This window comes from Rattus rattus, chromosome 7 (assembly GCF_011064425.1).
Source record: "Rattus rattus isolate New Zealand chromosome 7, Rrattus_CSIRO_v1, whole genome shotgun sequence".
NCBI lineage: Eukaryota > Metazoa > Chordata > Mammalia > Rodentia > Muridae > Rattus > Rattus rattus.
In genome coordinates this window covers 8374726-8396584 of record NC_046160.1, presented here as the reverse complement: position 1 = coordinate 8396584, position 21859 = coordinate 8374726, and the positions used below count along the sequence as shown (strand labels likewise).

General features: G+C 44.1%; 1 protein-coding gene across 1 annotated transcript in view; it reads left to right on the top strand.

Moving 5' to 3' along the window:
* Positions 1-778: 778 nt before the first annotated feature.
* The window catches only part of Plekhh2 (pleckstrin homology, MyTH4 and FERM domain containing H2), a 104611-nt gene continuing 83530 nt past the window's right edge, over positions 779-21859 (top strand). The window contains 2 exon segments of the mRNA XM_032908753.1: positions 779-881; positions 9384-9510. Of these exon segments, the coding sequence (XP_032764644.1) occupies positions 9388-9510 (123 nt within the window). The 5' untranslated portion in view covers positions 779-881; positions 9384-9387.

The window sequence follows — 21859 nt, the reverse complement described above, 5'->3', positions numbered from 1 at the left end:
ACTGGCCTCTCTAGGCCCCTGCTTGGGATGTGAAATCCAACCGGATTTATCATTCATGTGCTCATGCAATATGCTTTTGTGCGATTTGCAAAGGAACATCACAGATCCTCCCTTTGAAAGGCTAATGGTTGCAACAGTAGGTCAGGAGAATGTGTGCATGCCAGGAGCGGCAAAAGCGGGACGTTCTGAGGGCAAAAACAGGAGCAGAGGTTCCAGTATGTGGGACTAAACTGGGCTGAGAGGAGAGATAGAACTTTAAAAAGAGGGGCAGGAGACAGCAGGTCAACCTTCCCAGCTGGGTTCCTCGGGCTTCAGACCACAGTCACCCGAGGTGTGAGAAGCAACGGTGAAAACTAAACTTGCACGAGTACGAGGGAGGATCTTCAGGCTACACACGGAATCTGTTCTCGGCCATTTAAGCACCTGGAAGACAATAAAGGCCTTTGGCAAAGTGCACACTTACGCTAGTAAATGCAGAAAGACGAAGGAATGGCAAGAGGAGAGAGTTCACGCCTAGAGACTATCCAAGAGGGTGGTCCACAGGTCCAATCGAAGCAAAGGGAGTGGAAAAAGGGCGACTAAACGAGTCATCGGGCCTTGAACTCTAGGTGTGGGGAAGACAGTGGGAACACCTCGAGTCAGAGCTCCCTACTCCGAGGGGCACCAGGAGGAGCCAAAGTTATAAACACCTCCTCCAGTGACGCCAGGTGGTCGGCGGTGCCTTCCGATTAGCCACTCCGGCCGCCAATCCCGCAGGAGGCGGTGCTGTCCCGGCCGCTCCGGGCTCCGAGTGCGGCTGGCGCGGGCTGAGAGCCGGGGAAGCCGGCGGAGCCGGGTGGCAGGCGAGCCGGGACATCGGGCGCCGCCGCAGAGGTGGGCAGGTAGGCAGTGCGCGGAGGAGGCCGAGCCTCCCGGGTCCCTCACCCCGGGGACCATGCAGTCCCGGGTCCGGGCGGCGGGGCGGGCTGAGCGGGACAGGGGATGCAGCGCTGAACGCCGCGCGCCTGGCTCGGCCCGGGTCCCGGGTTGCCCGCACAAGCGGGCTGGGGACGGCTCTACGTACCCTGGGCTCCTGTGACGTTCTGTTATAAAAGCGGGGCCCGGACTTGTGGCACTGTCGGGGGTCGTCGGGCAGGGGAGCTGCGGGGCAGCCCCGCGTCCCCGCGCGCCGTGGGTCCCATAGGCGATGCTACTGTTTGGCCTGCGCTTCTGAGGAGTCGTACTGTGAGGGGACCCCGGGACCAGCTTTTCATTTTTAACACCTCCGCTTGCCCGATCGATCGTCCGACCGCCCGACCGCCCAACCGCCCGACGCCAGAGCGCCCTAAGGTGACATGCCCCGAAATGAAGCTGCCCCCGGAGGAGTTGAGGCATTCTGCCTTGCAAAAACTCTCCTCCTGCCGGACTACGTGCGGGTCGCTGGCTTCTTTTTGGAAGTGCCAGTCTTTCCAAGCCTGGACCTCACGGCCCTGAGTGTGTGTGTGTGTGTGTGTGTGTGTGTGTGTGTGTGTGTGTGTCCAGGAGGAGTGTGGAACGAGGAGTAGGCTGTTCAGGGCAGTGCCACAGAAGGGCAGGCATGGCCCAAGTAGGGCTAGGTGGTGGTGAGGTTCTTTAAACAAGGCATGCTTCAGTCTAGTTACGAAAGACATCTTTTCTGCATTAGAGGGGAAAAAGACATAACCCACAGCCCAAACTGTTATAGAGAATATATGGGGTTTAAGGGTTTGTCTAAATTTCAACAGCGTGAGCCTAGGTAGTATCCTTCTTTCCTCCCTGTCTCCCTCCCTCCCTCCCTCTCTCTTTCCTTCTCTCTCTCCCTCCCTAGGACTTTCCTCTTTTTAAACCTCCCCCCACCCCCTTTTAGGATTTGGAAAAGAAACAGGAAGTCAGAGATTCAGAGAAAAGAGCGTTCACTCCACAACTATAAACTGTTTATTTTGTGCCAGTAAATATTTCTGAAGTCACTGGAGGTCTTTGGAAAACCTCAGCTTTTGTCTGCCCCCTGCAGAGAAGGTAGATCCCCTTAGAGTTCAAAATTTAGGACATTTTTAGAAGTGGATTATAGCCCCAAAGCCATTCGTAACCAGCCAGGTGCTGCCTTCCACAGAGTTACAGAATTGCAGAGTGACCCAGGATATCTCCTGCCTAGACCTGGAGCCATCACAAAACCAAACTCAAGTCTTGAATTTCTTTTATTATGACTTGATTATTGGGCACCAAAGATGTCAAATTTGTGGTAATCTTAAAGCTTTTCTACTTCATCATAAACATGTGTAGCCACCACAGCTAAAGACAAATAGATGTATTTCATTTTGAATTTTCTTGTATCATTTTCGTAGCAAAGCTCTAGGTAAGAGATGTGCACTGTACTTTCATAGGTGAGGTTAACAGTTACTTCTCTATTATTTGAGTTATCAGTGCGATTCCTGGCAGGGATAATGACTAATAATAAATGGTTAAATCTGTAAATGTGGTCTTAGCATATACCCATTCTTTGTTTGTATATGTTCTTTTTAATTGAGATACAATTCACAAACCATAAAAGCGACCTTTAACGCTGTATAGCTTAGGGAATTTGGGCATATGTGCAAGGTTGTGCAGTCGTCACTCTCCAGTTCTAGAATAGTTCTTCCTCCCCACTAAGAAACTCTAGGCCAGTGCTTCTTCAACCTGTGGGTCCGAGACCCCTTTGAGGCAGAATGAACCTTTCACAGGGGTCACCTTAGAGCATCAGAAAACACAGGAATTTATATTATGATTCATAACAGTGGCAAAATTGTAGTTATAAGTAGCAACAGAAATAATTTTATGGTTGGGAGTCACCACAACATGAGGAATTATATTGAAGGGTCGCAGTTTTAGGAAGGATGAGAACCACTGCTCTAAGCCTGTTGGTAGTCACAATTGCCTTCTCATCTCCTTGGCAACCATTGACCTGCGTTTTGTCTTTGGATTTGTCTGTTCTGGACATTTCATACACTGTTTCCTGGAAGTGTGGACCATAACATAACCTGAAACCTCTGAGGAACATCTGTTTGACATCTCCAATGTAGCTATGACATTTTAGAGCACCAGTGATATGCAGGAGTTCCGATCTCTGCACAGTCTCATCAGTCTTTGTTGGTCCATGTTCTTTTTTGCTTCATGTTGAGCCAGATGGGGTGAAGCGGAGTGACCTCATGACTTGATTTTTACTTACTCTCCGAGTTTTTTCTCGTAGTTAAAGATGCAGAGAAGTTTTTGTGTGCTTATTGACCATTTATAGATTTCCTTTGGAGAGCTTCTGTTCTCATTGTGCGTTCACGCGCATGTTCATGTCTGCACGTGTGTGTGTGTGTGTGTGTGTGTGTGTGTGTGTGTGTATGCACACATGCGTGTTTGTACTAGTTAGCTTTATATTGCTGTGATAATTACTATATCCAAAAACAGCTTGGGGGAGGAGAGGGTTTATTTTAGCTTACGGTTATAGTCCTTATAGTCCGTCATGAAGAAGAGTCAGGACAGGAACTCAGGCAGGGCAGGAACCTGTGGAGCAGGAACTAAAGTACAGACCAAAGAGGAAAGCCTCATCGCGGCATTCTCACGCTGTGCTCAGCCTGCTTTCTTTTCTTTTTCTTTTACTTCTTTTTTCGGAGCTGGGGACCGAACCCAGGGCCTTGCGCTTGCTAGACAAGCGCTCTACCACTGAGCTAAATCCCCAACCCCTCAGACTGCTTTCTTGTACAATTCAGGAACTGTCCAGAGGTGGCACAGCTCCCTGTGGGCTGGGCACACACATTTTTTTTTTTTTCTGTCAACCCAACACAAAACCACATCACTACTAAACCAAGGCCTTTCCTCTCTTGCCTCCACCCACCTTGGATAAAGAAAACGCCCCACAGACTTGCCTCCAGGCAGTCTGTATGGGGTCAGTTTTCTCAGGTGAAGTTCCTCTTCCCAGATAACTCTGCCTTGTCTCAACTTGACAAAACCCAAGAACCCAGTTAGCGCCTTGTCAAATTGACACAAAACACATCACCATTAAACCATAACCTTTTCTCTCTTGTCTCCAAGATGTCATGTTTCTATTAAAATGAAACATCCCCACTTCTAAAAGTCCCATAGTCTTTAAAAAATTTCAACACTTAAAATTCCAAAGTCTCTAAAATTTTCAGTCCCTCCAAAAACAAACAAACAAACAAACAAACAAACAAACACCCCAAAGTCCTTTAACTGTAGGTGCCTATAAAATAAAAAATGTTAGGCACTTTCTTACTCCAAGAAGGGAGAACGGTCGCATTCAATTCACACCAAACCACAGTCAAACCATGTAAAGCTCCGTATCAGGCATGTGTCACTCGGCACTCGTCACTCACGATCTTCTGGGCTCCAGAGGGCATCAGCAGCTCTCCCTCTGTGGCTCTGCCGTCCACACCTCATGAAGCACGGCTCAGGTTGAGGCCAGTTCACAGCCGCTGCTGTTCCTTGGTAGTTGCCCCTTAGCACAGCCGTCTCCAGTAGTCCGCTGCAACGAGCACAAGCCTCGCCCAGCTTGTCTCCACGAACACTTCAATCCTGGTGCTTCCACTGCAACTGACGCTGCACCTTGGCAAGGACCTCTTGTGTCCTCTCCCAGTGCCCAGCCTCAGCTGCTCTCCCTGACCCCTTCATGCCTTCAAAACCAGCACTATCTGGGTGACTCTTTATTCATTACCATGTCTGCCAGCACGAGTGGCAGCCCTGACCTTCTTTGGACCACAGCTTCTGTGCGCTGACCCTAAGGAAATATTCCCGGAAAAACTTACCTCAGTAATGCTGGTGTCTTCATCACTACTAAGAGTCTCAGCTCTATCTAACCAGCATTGATTGTCCAAGCAAAACAAAGGTTTCACTTCGGTGGTTCTGGTCCTTTCTATCACAGCTGATTCTTCAACCCCAGCTGCCCAGATTCTTAATCCAAAGTATTGAATGGCCCCAATGAAGTTTTTAAGGTATTCTGTTAGTTGCAATTTATAAATGTTTGTTACAGTTTTCCTCTTAACCCAGGAGCTCCCAAATAATTGAGACTGGACTATTATATTTATATGACAATTTTTTCTTCTTTTTTTCGGAGCTGAGGACCGAACCCAGGGCCTTGCGTTTGCTAGGCAAGCGCTCTACCACTGAGCTAAATCCCCAACCCCTAAATGACAAGTTTTAAGGGCACATCGACTAGGCAATATTGCTCTATTTTAGTCCTCTAAAATAATCAGGCTTTCTGTCAAAATTCCAATGATACTTGTATTTTAGAACTGATCTGGCTCTTTAGGCTCTCAGCGTTTTCTCAAGGCGTTTTCTCAAGGCGTCTCCTGGACTCTCTCCCCTCTCCTACTTTTTGTCCTTCCCTCCTCCCTTCACTGGGAAGAAGTCCAGCCCCATTCTCATCCCTGCTCAGTCATTGGCTGATCATCTTTTTCATTGACCAATCAGGGAACAAATGGGGGAGCAATGCCTGTACAACATTCAGGCACGGGATACTTAGAATAAGGATTGTAACCAGATATGGGGGCACAGAGATCCGCATTTGAATGATACAAGGATAATTTTAACACGGGGCACAACAACGCCATGCCTACTGTACTCTCAAACTTCCGTCTGGAACTGCACAAGCCAGGCCTGCGCTCAATGGCTTTTCCAAACTCCTTGCACGATCCTCCTTAAAAAACAAAGAACAAAAAACCAAAAACCAAACCTGTGTAGCTTAGAAGCAAAGAACCACCAGGCCAAACTCAGCCCCGAAGGAGAGGAGTCAGAAGGTTTGTAGGGAGCAGAGGGGTCAAGGACACCACAAGATCACAGCCCACATAATCGACTAGGCAGGGCTTTTAGAGGCTCTCAGAGACCAACAATCAGGGAACCCGTGCGAGTCTGAGCTAGGTCCTCTCCATGTATGTTTCAGTTGTATAGCTTGGTCTTCTTGCAGACTCCTAACAGTGGGAGCGGGAGGGTGTCTCTGTCTCTTTCAGCTGCTTCTAGGACCCCTTTCCTTCTCCTGGGTTGCCTTGTCCAGCCTTTATATAAAGGTATACACCCAGTCTTATTGTAACTTATTACGCATGTTCCATTAATGTCCCTGTGAGCCTGCTCTTTCCCGAAGGGAAACGGAGGAGGAGGAGTGGATCTGGGAAGGTGGAGGAAGAACTGGGAGTGGAAGGAGAAGAAACTGCAATTGGGATATAATATATGAAAGAAAAGATAAATGGAAAAATACATGACCACGTCGATCATAGCAATAGTCCACGCTCTGGTCCAATTTCTGTCTACCTGTCTATTGCTGTGATAAAACACTGTGACTGAAGGCAACTTGGGGAGGGAAGGGTTTTTTTCAGCCAACAGTAGAGAGATCATACAGTCTGTCTTTGAGGAGCCTGGAGATAGGACTGAAGCAGAGGCCATGGAGGAATATGGTTTGTTCCTCATAGCTTGCTCAGACTGGCCTCTTATACAGCTCAGGACCACCAGGGTGACCTTGCCCCACCCCCATGGCCTGAGCCCACCCACGTCAGTCATCAGCCCAGAAAATATCCTACTGCTGGCATTTTCTCGTTTGAGGTTTGAATCAGCTTCTCGGGCCTGCAGGGCAAGCACTTGGGCAAGCAAACCATCTTCCCAGACCCTGATTTTGCCAGCTTTTGGGATCCTTTTTCTTTTCTCACACTGGGTTGCCTCATCCAGTCTTAATGAGTGGAAGTGCTTACAACTTGATAGGTCTTACTACAATTTGCTATGCCGAGTGTGGTTGCTATCCAGGCGAGGCTTGCCCTTTTCTGAAGAGAAATGGAGGAGTGGGTTTGGGGAGAGGCAGAGGAAAGGGGCAGAGAAAAAGTGGGGGAAGGGCTGGGAGGAGACAAAGGGAGGGGCAAATGTAGTCTCAGATGTATAAAGTAATAATAATAAAAATTAAAATTAGATTGTCCTTTTTTGATTTGTTTTTGAGACAGGGTTTTGCTCTATAACTCTGGCTGTCCCGGAACTCCCTCTGTAGACCAGGCTGCCCTTGAACTCACAGAGATCTGCCTGCTTCTGCCTCCTCCGTGCGGGGATTTAGAGGCATGTGCCACTAAATCTGGAAGGTTGTTTTTGTTGTTGAGTTGTTTGGATCATTTCCATATTCTGCACGTCTCTTCTCACATGTTTGACTTCCAGAAATCTGTTTGTAGGCTATTTTTTTTTCTTTTTTCTTTTTTTCGGAGCTGGGGACTGAACCCAGGGCCTTGTGCTTGCTAGGCAAGCGCTCTACCAATGAGCTAAATCCCCAACCCCCGTAGGCTATTTTTCTACAAGTTCTTCATAGTGTCCTTAGAGGCACACAATTCCCAAATCTCGATGATGTCTCATGTATCTATTTTCTGAGTTCTTAGAGCTTTGGGTTACATTTAAGCCTTTGATACATTCTATGCTAATTTGTGTATCGGGAATGAGGGAGCGGAGACTACATTCATTTTTCAGCATCTGGAGTTTTAGTTGCACCACATCCTATGTTGAAAACACTATTGCCTTTCCTGTTCAATGGCCTTGGTACTCTTTCAGAAACAGGTTGATTGTGATCACGAAGTTGTATTTCTGGGTTCAACCTTAACCTGCTAATGTCTTTCTTCACGCAACTGTCTTGGGTACTGTACTGAGTTTTGAAGTTTGGATATGGGACTCTCTAAGCCCTTCAAGATTGTTAGGTGCCCTTAACTTCCTAGGTGGATTTCAGGATGCCCTGCCAGTCCCCTCCCCCAGGTCAGTCGGAATATTCAGTTACTGTGTTGCTCAACCATTTGCAAGTCCTGCCATCTGCAGATTGCAGTCCACAAACATTCCTTCAGTTCTTCAGACCCGACATATATAACAACATTGCTGCCCTTGTAGAACCATTCGTTTGTTTCTAAATCACGGGATGATAATTTCATTATTAAGGTGAAAGCTATCATAAGCACAAATCATTTATTTTTGTGCTTAAGGAAAACAGTTGTCAAGCTGGTCTTGTGTAGGTTGCAGGATTTTTGTTTGTTAGTTTTGTGGGTTTTCTTTTGAGATGGTCTATCTATGTAGTCTTGGCTGGCCTGGAACCCGGAACTTACAGTGTAGCCCAGGAGGGCCTTGAATAGGCCATAACCTTCCTGCCTCAGCCTGTCCCCTGCCAGGATTCCAAAGGGAGCTTGCAGTGCAGGTTTTACGATTTGGCATATGCTTAGGGAACGGGCTATATTTCAGTCAATACTGGGGAATTCTGGGTATTCATGATCATGTGTTCTCATAGACTGGGGCTTGGTTCCTTTGGGAAATCCATTTCTGATGCAGATTTCAGCACTTCATGGCGAAGGTCGTTCAGAAATACAATTAGGCCCCAAACCGTTAAGAAGTGTCCAGGTTGCTGATGTCAGCAGTCCTTCAGACTTGCAAGACAGCTTCCCTGGCCTAGATCTGCCTCCCTCTGATGAGGTTTCCCCCTGGAATTAACCTCCTTCCAAAGGACAGGTGATATAGAAAACACTGAGTCAGCCAGGTAGACCGTGCAGGTGGCACATGCTTTTGATCCCAGCGCTCGGGAGGCAGAGGCAGGTGGATGCCTGAATTTGAGGCCAGCTTTGTCTAGAGAGTGAGTTCCAGGACAGCTAAAGGTTTTTCTTGGAAAAAAAACCAAAACCAAACCAAGCCAAACCACTACGTCCAGATTTACTAAATGCAGATGATTCTGATTTTCATCTTTATCCGTTTCCTCTTTCTCCCTGAAATGAAAATGTACTTGTCAGATCTCTAATAACTTCCCTGGTTAGATAAGCGAGAGGCTTTCTGGCCTGAGAGACTTCGCCTGGGCCCAGACAAATGCAAAGTGGCACCAGGTCATCACTCTAGTGCAAATCTAAACCATAATTCTAGCGCAGGGATGGTCTTTCCATAGGTTATTTTGTCCTATTACCAACACGTTATGGTATGTCTGCAAATCGGAGAGCGAGTGTGAATTATGAGTGGATAGTTTAAGTCTTACCCGTTGGGAAGAGTTATGCACGATACTCTGTGTCTGGGCTGTGCTTTCGCAGGCCAGAGTTCTACTGGAAGCAATGCCGTCTCAGAATCTAAGACTTATGTGTGGGGGCTGGGGATTTAGCTCAGTGGTAGAGCGCTTGCCTAGCAAGCGCAAGGTCCTGGGTTTGGTCCCCAGCTCCGAAAAAAAGAAAAAAAAAAAAAAAGACTTGTGTGTGGACGGCGTTCAGTACATTGGGTCATTTCTTGCATTATCTTCAAGACTAATGTGTGTATTGACTGTTCTCCTCTCTCTCTCTCTCTCTCTCTCTCTCTCTCCTCCCTCCCTCCCTCCCTCCTCTCTCTCTCTCTCTCTCTCTCTCTCTCTCTCTCTCTCTCTCTCTCTCTCTCAGAACTATGGAGGAGTCCTCTGAGCCAGAAAGACCCATAGATTGGAAAGAACGCTGTGTAGCTCTGGAGGCTCAACTAATGAAATTCCGAGTTCAAGCAAGCAAGATCCGAGAGCTCCTAGCAGACAAAGTAAGCCTTCCCCAGAGTTTTCATTACCGGATCCCTGTTTAATGTGCATTAAGTGACCTCATTATTCCTGGGAGGGCAACACTTTTAAAAATAATGAACGTAGTTTAACTTTTTATGAAGTATTTGAAGCTACACTTGGCCCAGTCTTTCACCAAATATGGGACAAAAAAAAAACCCCATTTGTTTGTGACCACCAGTTGAATATGGGAATATTACATGTTTGATGAATACAGAGTTGATTCATTCCAGAGAGAAAGCTATAATTCGTTTGATTTATTAAAGGAATTTAATAGTATTTTGATCTGCTTTCTGTTGAAGAATACTTTTAAGCCTGGTACAGTGCCACAAGCTCGTAATCCCAACACGGAGGCAGGAAGGTCACACGCTTAAGGCCGGCCTAAGCCACACAGCAAAATACCATCTCAGTAAAACAGAGCAAACAAAAACGATTTAAAAGTAATTATAGGGGTTGGGGATTTAGCTCAGTGGTAGAGCGCTTGCTTAGCAAGCGCAAGGCCCTGGGTTCGATCCCCAGCTCCGAAAAAAAGAAAAAAAAAGTAACTATAGATGAAAACTCTCTACTGATAGTAAAATGGGCTTATAATATACGTGAAAGAATTCACCTGCCTAGGAATTTCTAATTATATGTTAAAAAATTATCACTGGAGCTTGAACTGAGTTCAGTATACTCATATTCTTTTATTAATAGTAATATAATTAGATTTTTGTCACTATATTTTATATATAAATACATACACACGCACACACGTGCACGCGCGCGTGCGCGCACACACACACACACACACGTCTCTGATTTCTGGGAACTTGGATTCTAGACTTTGCTGTCTGAAATAATACTGATTTCCTTTCCAATGCTATGATGAACACCATTGCCAAGAGCAAAGTGGGGAGGAAAGGGTTCATTTGGTTTGTGTCTGGATCCAAGTCCATCACTGAGGGAAGTCAGGCAGGAATTCAAGCAGGAACAGGCAGGGACCACGGAGGACTGGGACTTCCTGGCCTGCTTCAGGCTCACGTCCAGTTACCTTTCTTATTTCCCAGGGCTACCTGACCAAGGTGGCACCGCCCTTGGTTAGCTTGGGCCCTCACATTAATCAACCTGCCTAAGGCAATCTGGTGGGGACAGTTCCTCACTGAGATCCCCTCCTCTCAGAACACAGTTTGTGTCAAGTTGACAAAACAAATCAGTGCAGATATGCGTGCCACATGTGACTGCAGAACATTTCGACTAGGTTTGTTCAAACTCAAGGATGTAGCAAATGTAAAATACACTGTGGGTTTCAGAGATTTTACATGGGGAAAAAAAAGATAAAACAGTTTATCGATAATGATTATATTGACTGTGTTGAAAGTATTTTGAATATTGAGTTACTTGAGCAATATTAATTTTCTTCTCTGTATTGCATGATCTGGAGAATTTAAAACCAACATGTGGTTCTCATATTTCTAGATAATGTTATCTCTCTATCTATCTAGATATTCCTAGTCACTGATTGGGAGAATTTACAAGTGTTTTTCGTCTGTTTGTTTTTACGATTTTAAAAAAATTTTATGTATGTGAATGTTTTATCTGCATGCACATCTGTCTGTCCACCAGAAGAGGACATCTGATCCCCTGAGACTCCAGTTAGAGATGGCTGTGAGCCACCATGTGGGTGCCGGGAATCGAACCCTAGAAAGAGTAGCCAGTGCTCTTAACCTCTGGGCTATCTCTCCAAACCCACAGGGGTTGTTTTAATCACATTGTTTTCGGATAGACTGGCACTTGTGTCACTTCTCCATCAAAGCCTTAAATCTTTGTTTCCTGCTAGGCAGGCATCCCTTAGAAGTGTCTTTAAAAGAGTCCAGTAGAACACCTTTCTGTTGAAACCTTTCCATTTCTTATCCTTAGCCTCTCTCAGGTGGAAAGACTAAAGTGCCCTCCTCAGTTCAGTTCACAGACGACCCAGTGACAGGCTCCACGGAATGCGTCCTCAATGTTAATGTTGTCTCTTGTTAATTTTAGGGTAAAGATTAAGGCTTGAAAGATTCCAGTTTGAATACCTATAGCTAAGGGAAACTTAACTCAAAAGTTGATTATCATTCACGGGGTGTTATTTTTTTTCTCGTTTCGATATAAGAATCATTTCTCATGTTGAAAGGTAATTTATCTAGTATTCTCCACAAGCCCAACTACCTAGACAGTGATTTTGTTTACCTTATCAGTGATTTCCTGGGACTAACCCTTGTCTTCCTAGTTGTTACCTTTGACATCTGACCCTGTTAACCAACGGACTAAATCAAAGTTTTGTTTGTTGGTCTCAATTAGTTAACCTTATATTTAATTTGTATAGCAACGTTTGTTCCCCCACCACCCACTTTGTGTGTGTGTGTGTGTGTGTGTGTGTGTGTGTGTGTATGCATGCATGCACATGTATGTGTGCATGGAGGCCAGAGAGCAACCTCAGATTCACAACCCGTGGAGTATGACCCCATTGGGGTTGCATATCAGATGCCTGCATATCAGATATTTATGTTATGATTCATGACAGTAGCAAAATTACAGTTTTGAAGTAGCAAAGAAATAATTTGGGGAATCACAGCATGAGGAACTGTATTAAGGGGTTGCAGCATTAAGAAGGTTGAGAACCACAGATCTCTCAGCCTTGTTTTTCTGAGACAGGATCTCTTCACTGGGGGATCTTCACTGACTATTTTTGCTGGATGGCCATGGAACCCCAAGGGTCTTCTGGCCTCTCCCTCCCTGGTGCTGGAGTTATAGAGCACACCAGACCACCAGCTTTTTATGTGGATTTGCTGAACCAAATTCAGGTCTTCTTGATTGCATAGCAAGCACTGAGCTATCTCCCCAGCCCCTATTTTGTACTTTTAAAAGCCATTACAGCAAGGTCCTTATGAAGATACTTTTTAAATGTATAAAGGTATTGATTTCTCTGTAAGTACGGTTATAAGTTGTTCTTTTGATTATCTGTATACTATTATATTTACTTTTTAATGAATGATTATTAAAAGGAGCATTGGTTCAAAATCACCGTCCTTTAAAAACAGTGTCTAATTTTTAACTCTGGCTTTGGGTCCAGGAGATGGACTCACTCAGAGGTGTTTTATACACTGGAAAATGACTATGATACCAGTAACTCTTGACTCCCAGTAATCCCACTCAACACTACAGTGAGAGTAAAGACTTTCACAGCGTTTCTTTTTGTTCTTATATTCCATTGTGAAATATTATTCTCAGGTTTAAAAACTATTTTTGACATCCATTTTAATTAAAATGCCAACTATTTATTGACTTATGTGCTGAATATTTTATAGGTAAAGTGTACTAAATTCATGTAGCAACTTGTGATGGTATTGATTTTGTCTCTATTTTATGGATTGGACAACTGATGCTTAATATGGCCCATTTTATCCTAAGTAATTTATACCTTTAATCTTCACAATAATTAATTTTATGAAACAGGTACTAATATTACCCATACTTGTACAAGGGGATAATTAGGTATACAAAGTTGTTTAGCTTGCCTGAATCTATATCAGAAAGAAAGTGATAAAGCCAATATTTAAGCCCAGATTTTCTGTCTTTTAAGCCTGAAGTGAGTTGTGTGTCAACTCGGGTTGCTTTCTGGTCTGCCTGCCAACTCTTTATTCCCCCGTACAACAGATGTAGCCATCTCTCGGTGTTGGATGTTTATGTGTTTGCAGCATTTGCCATTTATGGAACAGTCCACATTTTTAAAGTAAGCCCCGTGGCATCATGGGTAAGTGCCAGAGAGAGTCAGATGTTGCATTCCTGAGGCTTATCCTCTCCACCTACATCTTTAGCTTTGTGTTGGGACCGTGTGCTCAGAGCTCCTCCCTCAGAGTTCTCCATACCTTCTCCCCACATGGAGGTAGCCCCAAGGCTGAAGATTCTTGAGAGAATACTAATTTGTTTCTTTAGATCTTTGCCAGAAATCGTAGCCAACTTTCTCCTGGAACAATGCTCGTTCTTAGCTTTCTTTCTTTGTCTGTGGCAGACAAGCAGCCAACTCTTACACTAACCGTGGTTCCCAAGCTTTGACTATGGCCTTGAGCTAGTTTAAACCCTACAGGAAGTCTATGGGGGTGACTGTCATTGGCTCTAATCTATGGATGCAAACATTGGGGGCTTGGAATAAATGGTTGGCCTGTTCGCTGACACATAGCTAACCAATGGTGAGCTGCCTTCAAATCACGCACCTTTCAGATTTGTCCTGATACAACTCAGAGTATTTGGTGCATGGAAATAACCTGCTGTTGCTTTCTCCCATCTTCCCCTCTGTCCTGTTGAGGATTGAACCCAGGACCTTGCAATGTTCAGAGCCATGCTGTTGAACTAAGCCCCTAGCCTCCCTTAATCTCTATGAGCAGATTATACTTGTGACATTCAGGAAGACGTGCAGGTAATTACAGATCAATACCAAACTCATTTCTGAATTTTTTAGAGGAATGGTCTGAGACAATTCAGAGTGTTATGATAATTAAATATGGATTTCAGATATGTGAGTGAATAGAATACAATATGTGAGAGGTTTTTTTTTTTAAGAAAGATTTTTTTTGCACCTATTTTTTAAATCACGATTTTCAAGTAACTTAGAATATTGAAGCTTGAGAAGGAAAAAGCCTTATTGAAGTCTTGGGCAAGTGCTGCTGAAAACGGGAGAGGTCTTTAGAGGAATTTAAGGAATGGTGTTGGAAATATCCTTAGTATGCCAAATATAAACTCTTCAGAGAAGCTGAGACGGAACTAGCTTCCCCGCTCACAAGTTCGTTTTCTGAGGCGGGGAGGGAAAGGACAAGTTTGTCTCTGAGTTAAATGCTACTTTCTATGAATTAGTTTCTCAGTGAAAAGGGAGGAGAGACTATGAAGTGGTTCCCCTTTAGACATCACCATGGCAACTGACTCCTGCTCTAACCTGATGTAGCTCCAGCGTCTGGCATCTCCCGACGGTGGCTTTCTTTTCTTGAGCGGGATTCCCCTGAAGCAGTTTAGGACCTTCTAGGATTGAGGAGTCAGAGCACATCTAGGACAGTGCTGCCAGAAAAACCATTTAAATAAGACACCCATTCCCTTATGCGTTGAGGGCACCTCACGATGCACAATGCTGACTGGAAATTCCACATGTGATAGTGAGGCTTCCTAGGCCATTTTAAATGTCACTCTTCAGGGCTGTTGGATGAAGATGCTATGAGAAATAAAAATGTTTAGTGGTAGTCTTTAATGAATTTTATAGGGAAAACCCGGAAGACCCCTGCTGAGAAATTGTGTCCATATCATTACGTGTGGACCCCTAAAGCATCCTGCCTGAATTAGTTTGTGGGGCCATTTTATTTGTTCACAGGCCTATAAGAGAGGACCGCTGTTCGTGTGGCTCCAAGTTTAATGGCAAGGTTCTTGTCTGCTACTTGTTGCTAAGATCACTGTGGCTACAAAGAACGGTTTTTGAGTAATAAATCAAGCACAAAGCTTAGAATTTGATGCCAGTTTATAAAATATTTAACCGTATTTTCAGTAAAACTTTATAGGGGGAAATCTGATCATCTCATACTGGCTTGGTATGTGTTGAGTGGACTTGACTAAGGATTACATTAGAATTTACACCATGAAAGTAAAATTGGTTGTGAATGTGTCCTGTGGGTTTTAAGTATTCTGCAACGTTATTTCCCAGCTCAAATGATTATAAAAATGAAATAGGCAACACGAAACTGTTTCTGTCAGTTTACTACTGTGTTTGAACTGGCTTTGAATAGATTGGACATATATATATATATATATATATATATATATATATATTTAGTGAAATGTGAAGTGTTAGGTACTTATGGTCCATAATTTAAATTCTGAATATTAGCAATTGCTTTTTGTAAAAGTCTATCCTCAGTTCTAAACCATTTTGAAAATTCTATCATTCCCTTTGTTCATTATTAAGCAAACACTTCTTAATGTTTTGGGGTAATATTCATTATCTTTGCCTCAGCCATTATTGTGTAAATATATGCAATAGAGTGGGGCGGGGGGGGAGAGAGAGGGAGAGAGGGAGAGAGAGAGGGTTGTATCTCTATCCTTCTGTTCTTTCTGTGAGCGATTCCCTGATATATAACTTATAATTCTGTCTATTGGGAAGATGACGCCAATAAAGTTACTTGCTATGCAAGTATGAGGACTGAAATTTGGATCCCTAGCGCCCATATAAAAGTTGGGGGTGGGGAGATCAGAGCCAGACACATCCCTGAGCTCACTGGCCAACGGGCCTAGCCATTCAGTAAGAGACCACGTCCCAAAAGATAAGATGGAGAATGAATGAGGGAGACACCTGTTTACATCTGGCCTTCACAAGCATGTGCATTCACGCATGCACACACACACTCACTTACACACACACACAACTATACCAACAAGTATATACACCACACACACTAACACACACACACACACGCAACTAAACCAACAAGTATATACACCACACACACTAACACACACACACACACACACAACTAAACCAACAAGTATATACACCACACACACTAACACACACACACATACACAACTAAACCAACAAGTATATATACCACACACACTAACACACACACACATACACACACATACACACTCATACACAAACATACACACACATACACAAACATACACACACACATACACACAACTAAACCAACAAGCATATATACACCACACACACTAACACACACACATACACAACTAAACCAACAAATATGTACACCACACACACTAACACATACACACACATACACAAACATACACACACACATACACACATATACACACACACACAACTAAACCACATACACCTCACACACACCACACACACATACAAAACTAAACCAACAAGTATGTACACCACACACACTAACACACACACACACATACACACATACACAAACATACACACACACATACACACAACTAAACCAACAAGTATATATACACCACACACACTAACACACACACACACACACACACACACACACACACACAACTAAACCAATAACTATATACACCACACACACTTAATTATCCCTGTCGTCGCGTGACTGAAGGTTACTTTATTATTTGCTTTGCTGTGATAAAACACCATGACGTAGAGGACAGATTATTTGACTTGTGGCTCCAGTGTTGTAAGACCATGACGGTGGGGTGCAGTCATAGCGACAGGCAGCAGGCGTGGTGGCAGAGACCGGAAGCTGAGCATTGTCATGTCGGACTGCAAACATGGAGAAGAGACTGCGTGCAGTGGGGGTAGCTTTGTGCTTTCCAAGTCTGACCCGGGTGGGTCTTTCTTCAGCTTGGCCACACCTCCTAAACCTCCCCAAGCAACAGCACCGACTGGGAACCATGTGTTGAAATGTCCGAGATTGAGTGGGACATTTCTCAGACAGCACAGTTTACCAGTGAGAGTTCCTAGGCTCAGGGCATCATGCAGGATAGAAATAAATGCTAATGGTTTCGGTTACGATTCGTATGGGTTTAGGCTTGGCAGGGTTTTCCTGTGGTTCTGCATTACTCTGTATTGTGTGGGCGGTTGATGTACAGCTGTGGTTCAACAGAAAGAGCACCAGGGAGTGGGAATAAAACACTGATCGCCAGCACCACTACCGGCTACAAGTGTGATTCTGCACACAGCGAGCTCACTCTAAATGCAAGCTCCTGTTTCTTGCTGGGAACACTTTCCACTCCGTACAGTGACTGCAGCACCATGTATTTGAAAGTTCTTGCTTCTTCAACATTGTTAGCATTTCTAAAACGTCCTCTCGAGTCCCTTATCTGTCTTTCCTCTGAGATTATTTCCCTCTTTCTGTGGTTGTTGATTTTGCGAGAGGCAAACTCTTCCCATGTGTTGGCTGATCTTTGGTGGTCTGTTTACATTTAAGAGCGGGACATCTGGGAACCTCTCTGACAGCTGTGTATACAAGGCTGCTGCTGCTCCATTCTCGACTTTGTTTTCTGGTCAGTGTGTAGGACACTGCTGTGAGCTCGTAAATGTGACAGTTGTTGCACGAATACGCTCCAAACAATTTATTCAACTTTGTAAGGGAAGAAAGTTTTAGTTGTTTTTTTCTTTTTAAACAGGAAATGAATGCTTAGTTGATGGATGTTTGGTATACGAGAGTCAGTGAGACATCTAAGCAGTCACATGTCTTCATGAATACAACCTATTTATCAGCACGATACATATTTTCTCTCTAGTCATTGCAGGGTTCTAAGGAGCTGATGGCCTTCAGGAGGCTCAGGACCCTCAAATCTAGGCTGTTTTGCATCATTCTGCTTCATACTTTCAGGGAAACAAACGAGTAACCTACAGAGGACCAGGAACTGGAAGCCTTTTAAGCTTCTCAGAGGCAGCATTAGAAGATAAAAAACCAAAAAGCAAACTGCACACACACACACACACACACACACACACACACACACACACGTGTATCATGGTGCATATTCTGAGGTCAGCAATTAATTGCTTGCAACAATCAACCAGTATTCTCCTTCAAGCATGTGAGAGCTGGGGAGAAAGTTGACTGAAAGTACCTTTATCTACCGAACCATATTCCCCCAAATATGAATCTTGTCTGAGAGGTCACAGGATATTTTTTAACACATGTTGCATCGCATGTAACCTTTCTGAGAGACTTCAGGAGAATGGGTCCCATTAAAAGGAGGAAGTAAACCCAGGCTCCAGATGACAGAGTACAGGGAGCAGGTGATCCAGGGCAGACTCTTTCAAGTGACAAGTCTTTCAAAAAGACAGTTGGGCCCAGACCGAGGGTAATGTTCACACTGGCACGTTCAGAGGCTTTGGGTGTGGCTTCAGAGGAAGTGTAGAAATCCAAGATCTGAGTGAGCTCCTTGAGACATAGCTGGGACTGTGGTGGGAATTTGGAAGTTTCATTTTAAGGACTACGTAAAGAAAAAAAAAACTCATCAAATTCTAGGAGAAAGGCTATTTAGTAAAAGTAAGTACCTCGGTGACGAGTAGCTGAATGTCACATCAGTCACATGCGTGCTATGGCTCTCATTCACTGAAACCATGACAAGGATCTCAGAGTGCGCTTTAAATAAGGGACCGCATGAAGAAGCAGAGGCAATAGGAGACGTGATGTGGATCTAGATTGATGGCAAGAAATCTTTATTTTCCATTAAGGAAATAAGTGGGAAATCATTTTTAAGAAGGAAGGTCAACAGAAATAGAAGTGTGCTATTTAGAACATGTGGCAACTATGAAAAGAATTGGCTAAAAATGTCCACTGTGCTTATTAATAAGCCTTTTGGAATTAGTTGATGTATTTGTATATTTATAGCCTTGATAAACAGAAAAGTAAACAGAAAAACCAAGTTGTGAAGTAAATAGATGTGTTTAGTCTTTTGATGGGAAATCTGAATATTTCCAAGGATATTTCCTTGGAAATTATTATTTAAACATAATCATTTCTTCTGACTTCTCAAAATATTTGAACAAAAATAAAACCTACGTGACAGTTTTACACATCATACATAGTATACACACACAATACACACACCATACATATACACATTCACACACTTTCACACATACCATACACACACACACCACACCACACACACACACACACACACTACACACATTCACACACACAATACACACATTCACACACACATACACACACATTCACACACTTACACACATCACACACACACACACACAGCTTTCCCCTGGCTGGGGATGGAACCCTTAGTCTCATACTTTATAAGTATTTGCTTTACCACTAATTCCACCCCAGCTCTCCTGTATATGTTTTGATTTTTGAACACTTAGAATTATGATTGTTATATTTTCTTTTTTTTAAGATATATTTATTTTATTTATATGAGTACACTGTAGCTGTCTTCAGACACACCAGAAGAGGGCATCGGATCCCACCATGCGGTTGCTGGGGATTGAATTCAGGACCTCTGGAAGAGCAGTCAGTGCTCTTAACCGCTGAGCCATCTCTCCAGCCCCATGATTGTTATATTTTCTTGATGAATTATTCCATTCATAACTTATCCTATTACTCATAAAACTTTGGCACAGAAATCTCCATTTTTTAAATATTCTTGGTAAGTTTTTCATCCTTTTACTTACATCTTTTATTTTTAAGATTTATTCATTTATTATATGTACACTGTAGCTGTCTTCAGATACACCAGAAAAGGGGCATCAAATCCCATTACAGATGGTTGTGAGCCACCGTGTGGTCCCTGGGAATTGAACTCAGGACCTCTGGAAGAGCAGTCAGCACTCTTAACCGCTGAGCCATTTCTCCAGCCCCCCCCCTTTTTTTAAAGATTTATTTATTTATTTCCGGTATAGGATACATTGTAGCTGTCTTCAGACACACCAGAAGAGGGGCATCAAATCCCATTACAGATGGTTGTGAGCCACCATGTGGTCGCTGGGAATTGAACTCAGGACCTCTGGAAGAGCAGCCAGTGCTCTTAACCACTGAGCCATCTCTCCAGCCTTACAACATCTTTGTAACATTTTATTTGTTTGTTTAAGACAGGGTTTCTCTATACCCTGGCTATTCTGGAACTCACTCTGTAGAACCAGGCTTGCCTCAAACTCACAGAGATCTTCCTGCTTTTGCCTTCCAAGTGCTGGGATGAAAGGCAAGTGCCACCATGCCTGGCCCATGATACTTATCTGAGGTATCATCTTTAAGCATCTCTTTAAATATGTCTGAAATTATTATAAATGTGCCTTATTTTTCTTTATCTCCCTTTACGTTTAACAGCTGCCAGCATAAGCAGTAGATGAGGAACTGGTCTGACAAGGAGATACTGGGGAGTTGGCTTATGATTAACAACTTGGCAGAGCACCACATTGGGGCTGATACTGGGTGGGGGGTGGAGATCCAGAGGGATGGAAGGATCCAGAGAGCTGCTGGAACCGTTAGGATGGTCACTAGCCACTTGTTTGCTAGAAAGCCCTCTTCAGGAACTGAATGGATTTCCAGAACAAAGACTAGTCCTCAGAATTTAGGTAATGCTGTGGCTTTGTTGGGAACTAGAAGATACTGTACGTTTAAGCCCATTCAAAGCCATAGAATGGGAAAACGCCAAGCAACGAGACTTGCTTTAGCTGTCTTGCCTTCAAGAAAACTAGTAGTTTTTTCCAGTGTTACCACAAAACCACGGGCTTTGAAAGACTGTGGCGTGTGGGGTGGGCTGGAGGAGGCACAGTAAGATGAGTGAACACAACTGGCTGTCTTCCCTTTGGAGAATAATTCACCCACAACAACTCTTCGGGCTACCTTGGCTTTGCAACAGCAAGACTGGAGGTCTGGGGTGTGCACGGACTTGCGGATGCCAGCGATCGACATCACCTTCTTTATCACCCTCTGAAGTGGAAACCGAGGGGTTCTTTGGAATGTCAGTTGTGTTGGATGGTGTTTTTTTAGGACAAACATGTGAAGGGACGTTTCCTTGAAGCGGACACAGGTGAAAGACTATGGCAGACTCGTGAAGGAACATTTCGCTGAAGTAGACAGGGAGAAAGAATGTTCTGCTCAAGCAAACAGGTGAAAGGACACGTGATGAAGGATTCTTTGCTGACAGCACACAAGTATTGGTCTACCTTACACTGGGTAATTGAGCTCTATTTGTCAGGATTCCATAGAGAGAAACGCACCAAAAACTTTTGGTGGCATGCTACAGTTTCTTGTCACTGCCTCAGACTCCAGCTGATTGACAGAGTGATGCAGCCGAGACAGACGTGCAGGCTGAGGAGCACATGTGATGTTGGAGGGAGTCTAAAAAGGACAGACAGTGGTGGAGACTGAGCTTGACTTGCTTACAGAGCGAGCTATTCAATGCTTGCTGCTCTCGCTCCTTCGTTGGTCTTTGTTTTGTTTAGCTGAGAGACACACGGCCAAGAACTTTCCCTAGGATTCCTGTTGGCCCTGGTCCCTCCTGTTGACCCATGCTCAGCCTGAGGCCTGGCTGTCTCTGCTAAGTGGTGCCACCACTGTTAACTTGCATTTACTATCTCATCTCTACTGAACTAGACTTTTGGTGTAGCTACAAAGTGTTTGCGAGTGGATCAAGCTTGTCACTGTTGACCTGTGAACTGAACAGTCAATTTTCAGACAACACAGGTGGGAATTATTCTAAAGAACCTTTCTAAGCAGGTCCCTTTCCCCCATATCTTTTCTTTTCCACTACCTCTGGTGGTTGGCGGGTTAAAAGGGAGATTAAAATGTTTAAGAACCATCAATAAGAGTAGACTTTAAAAAAAATTAAGGTTCTAACCCTCCA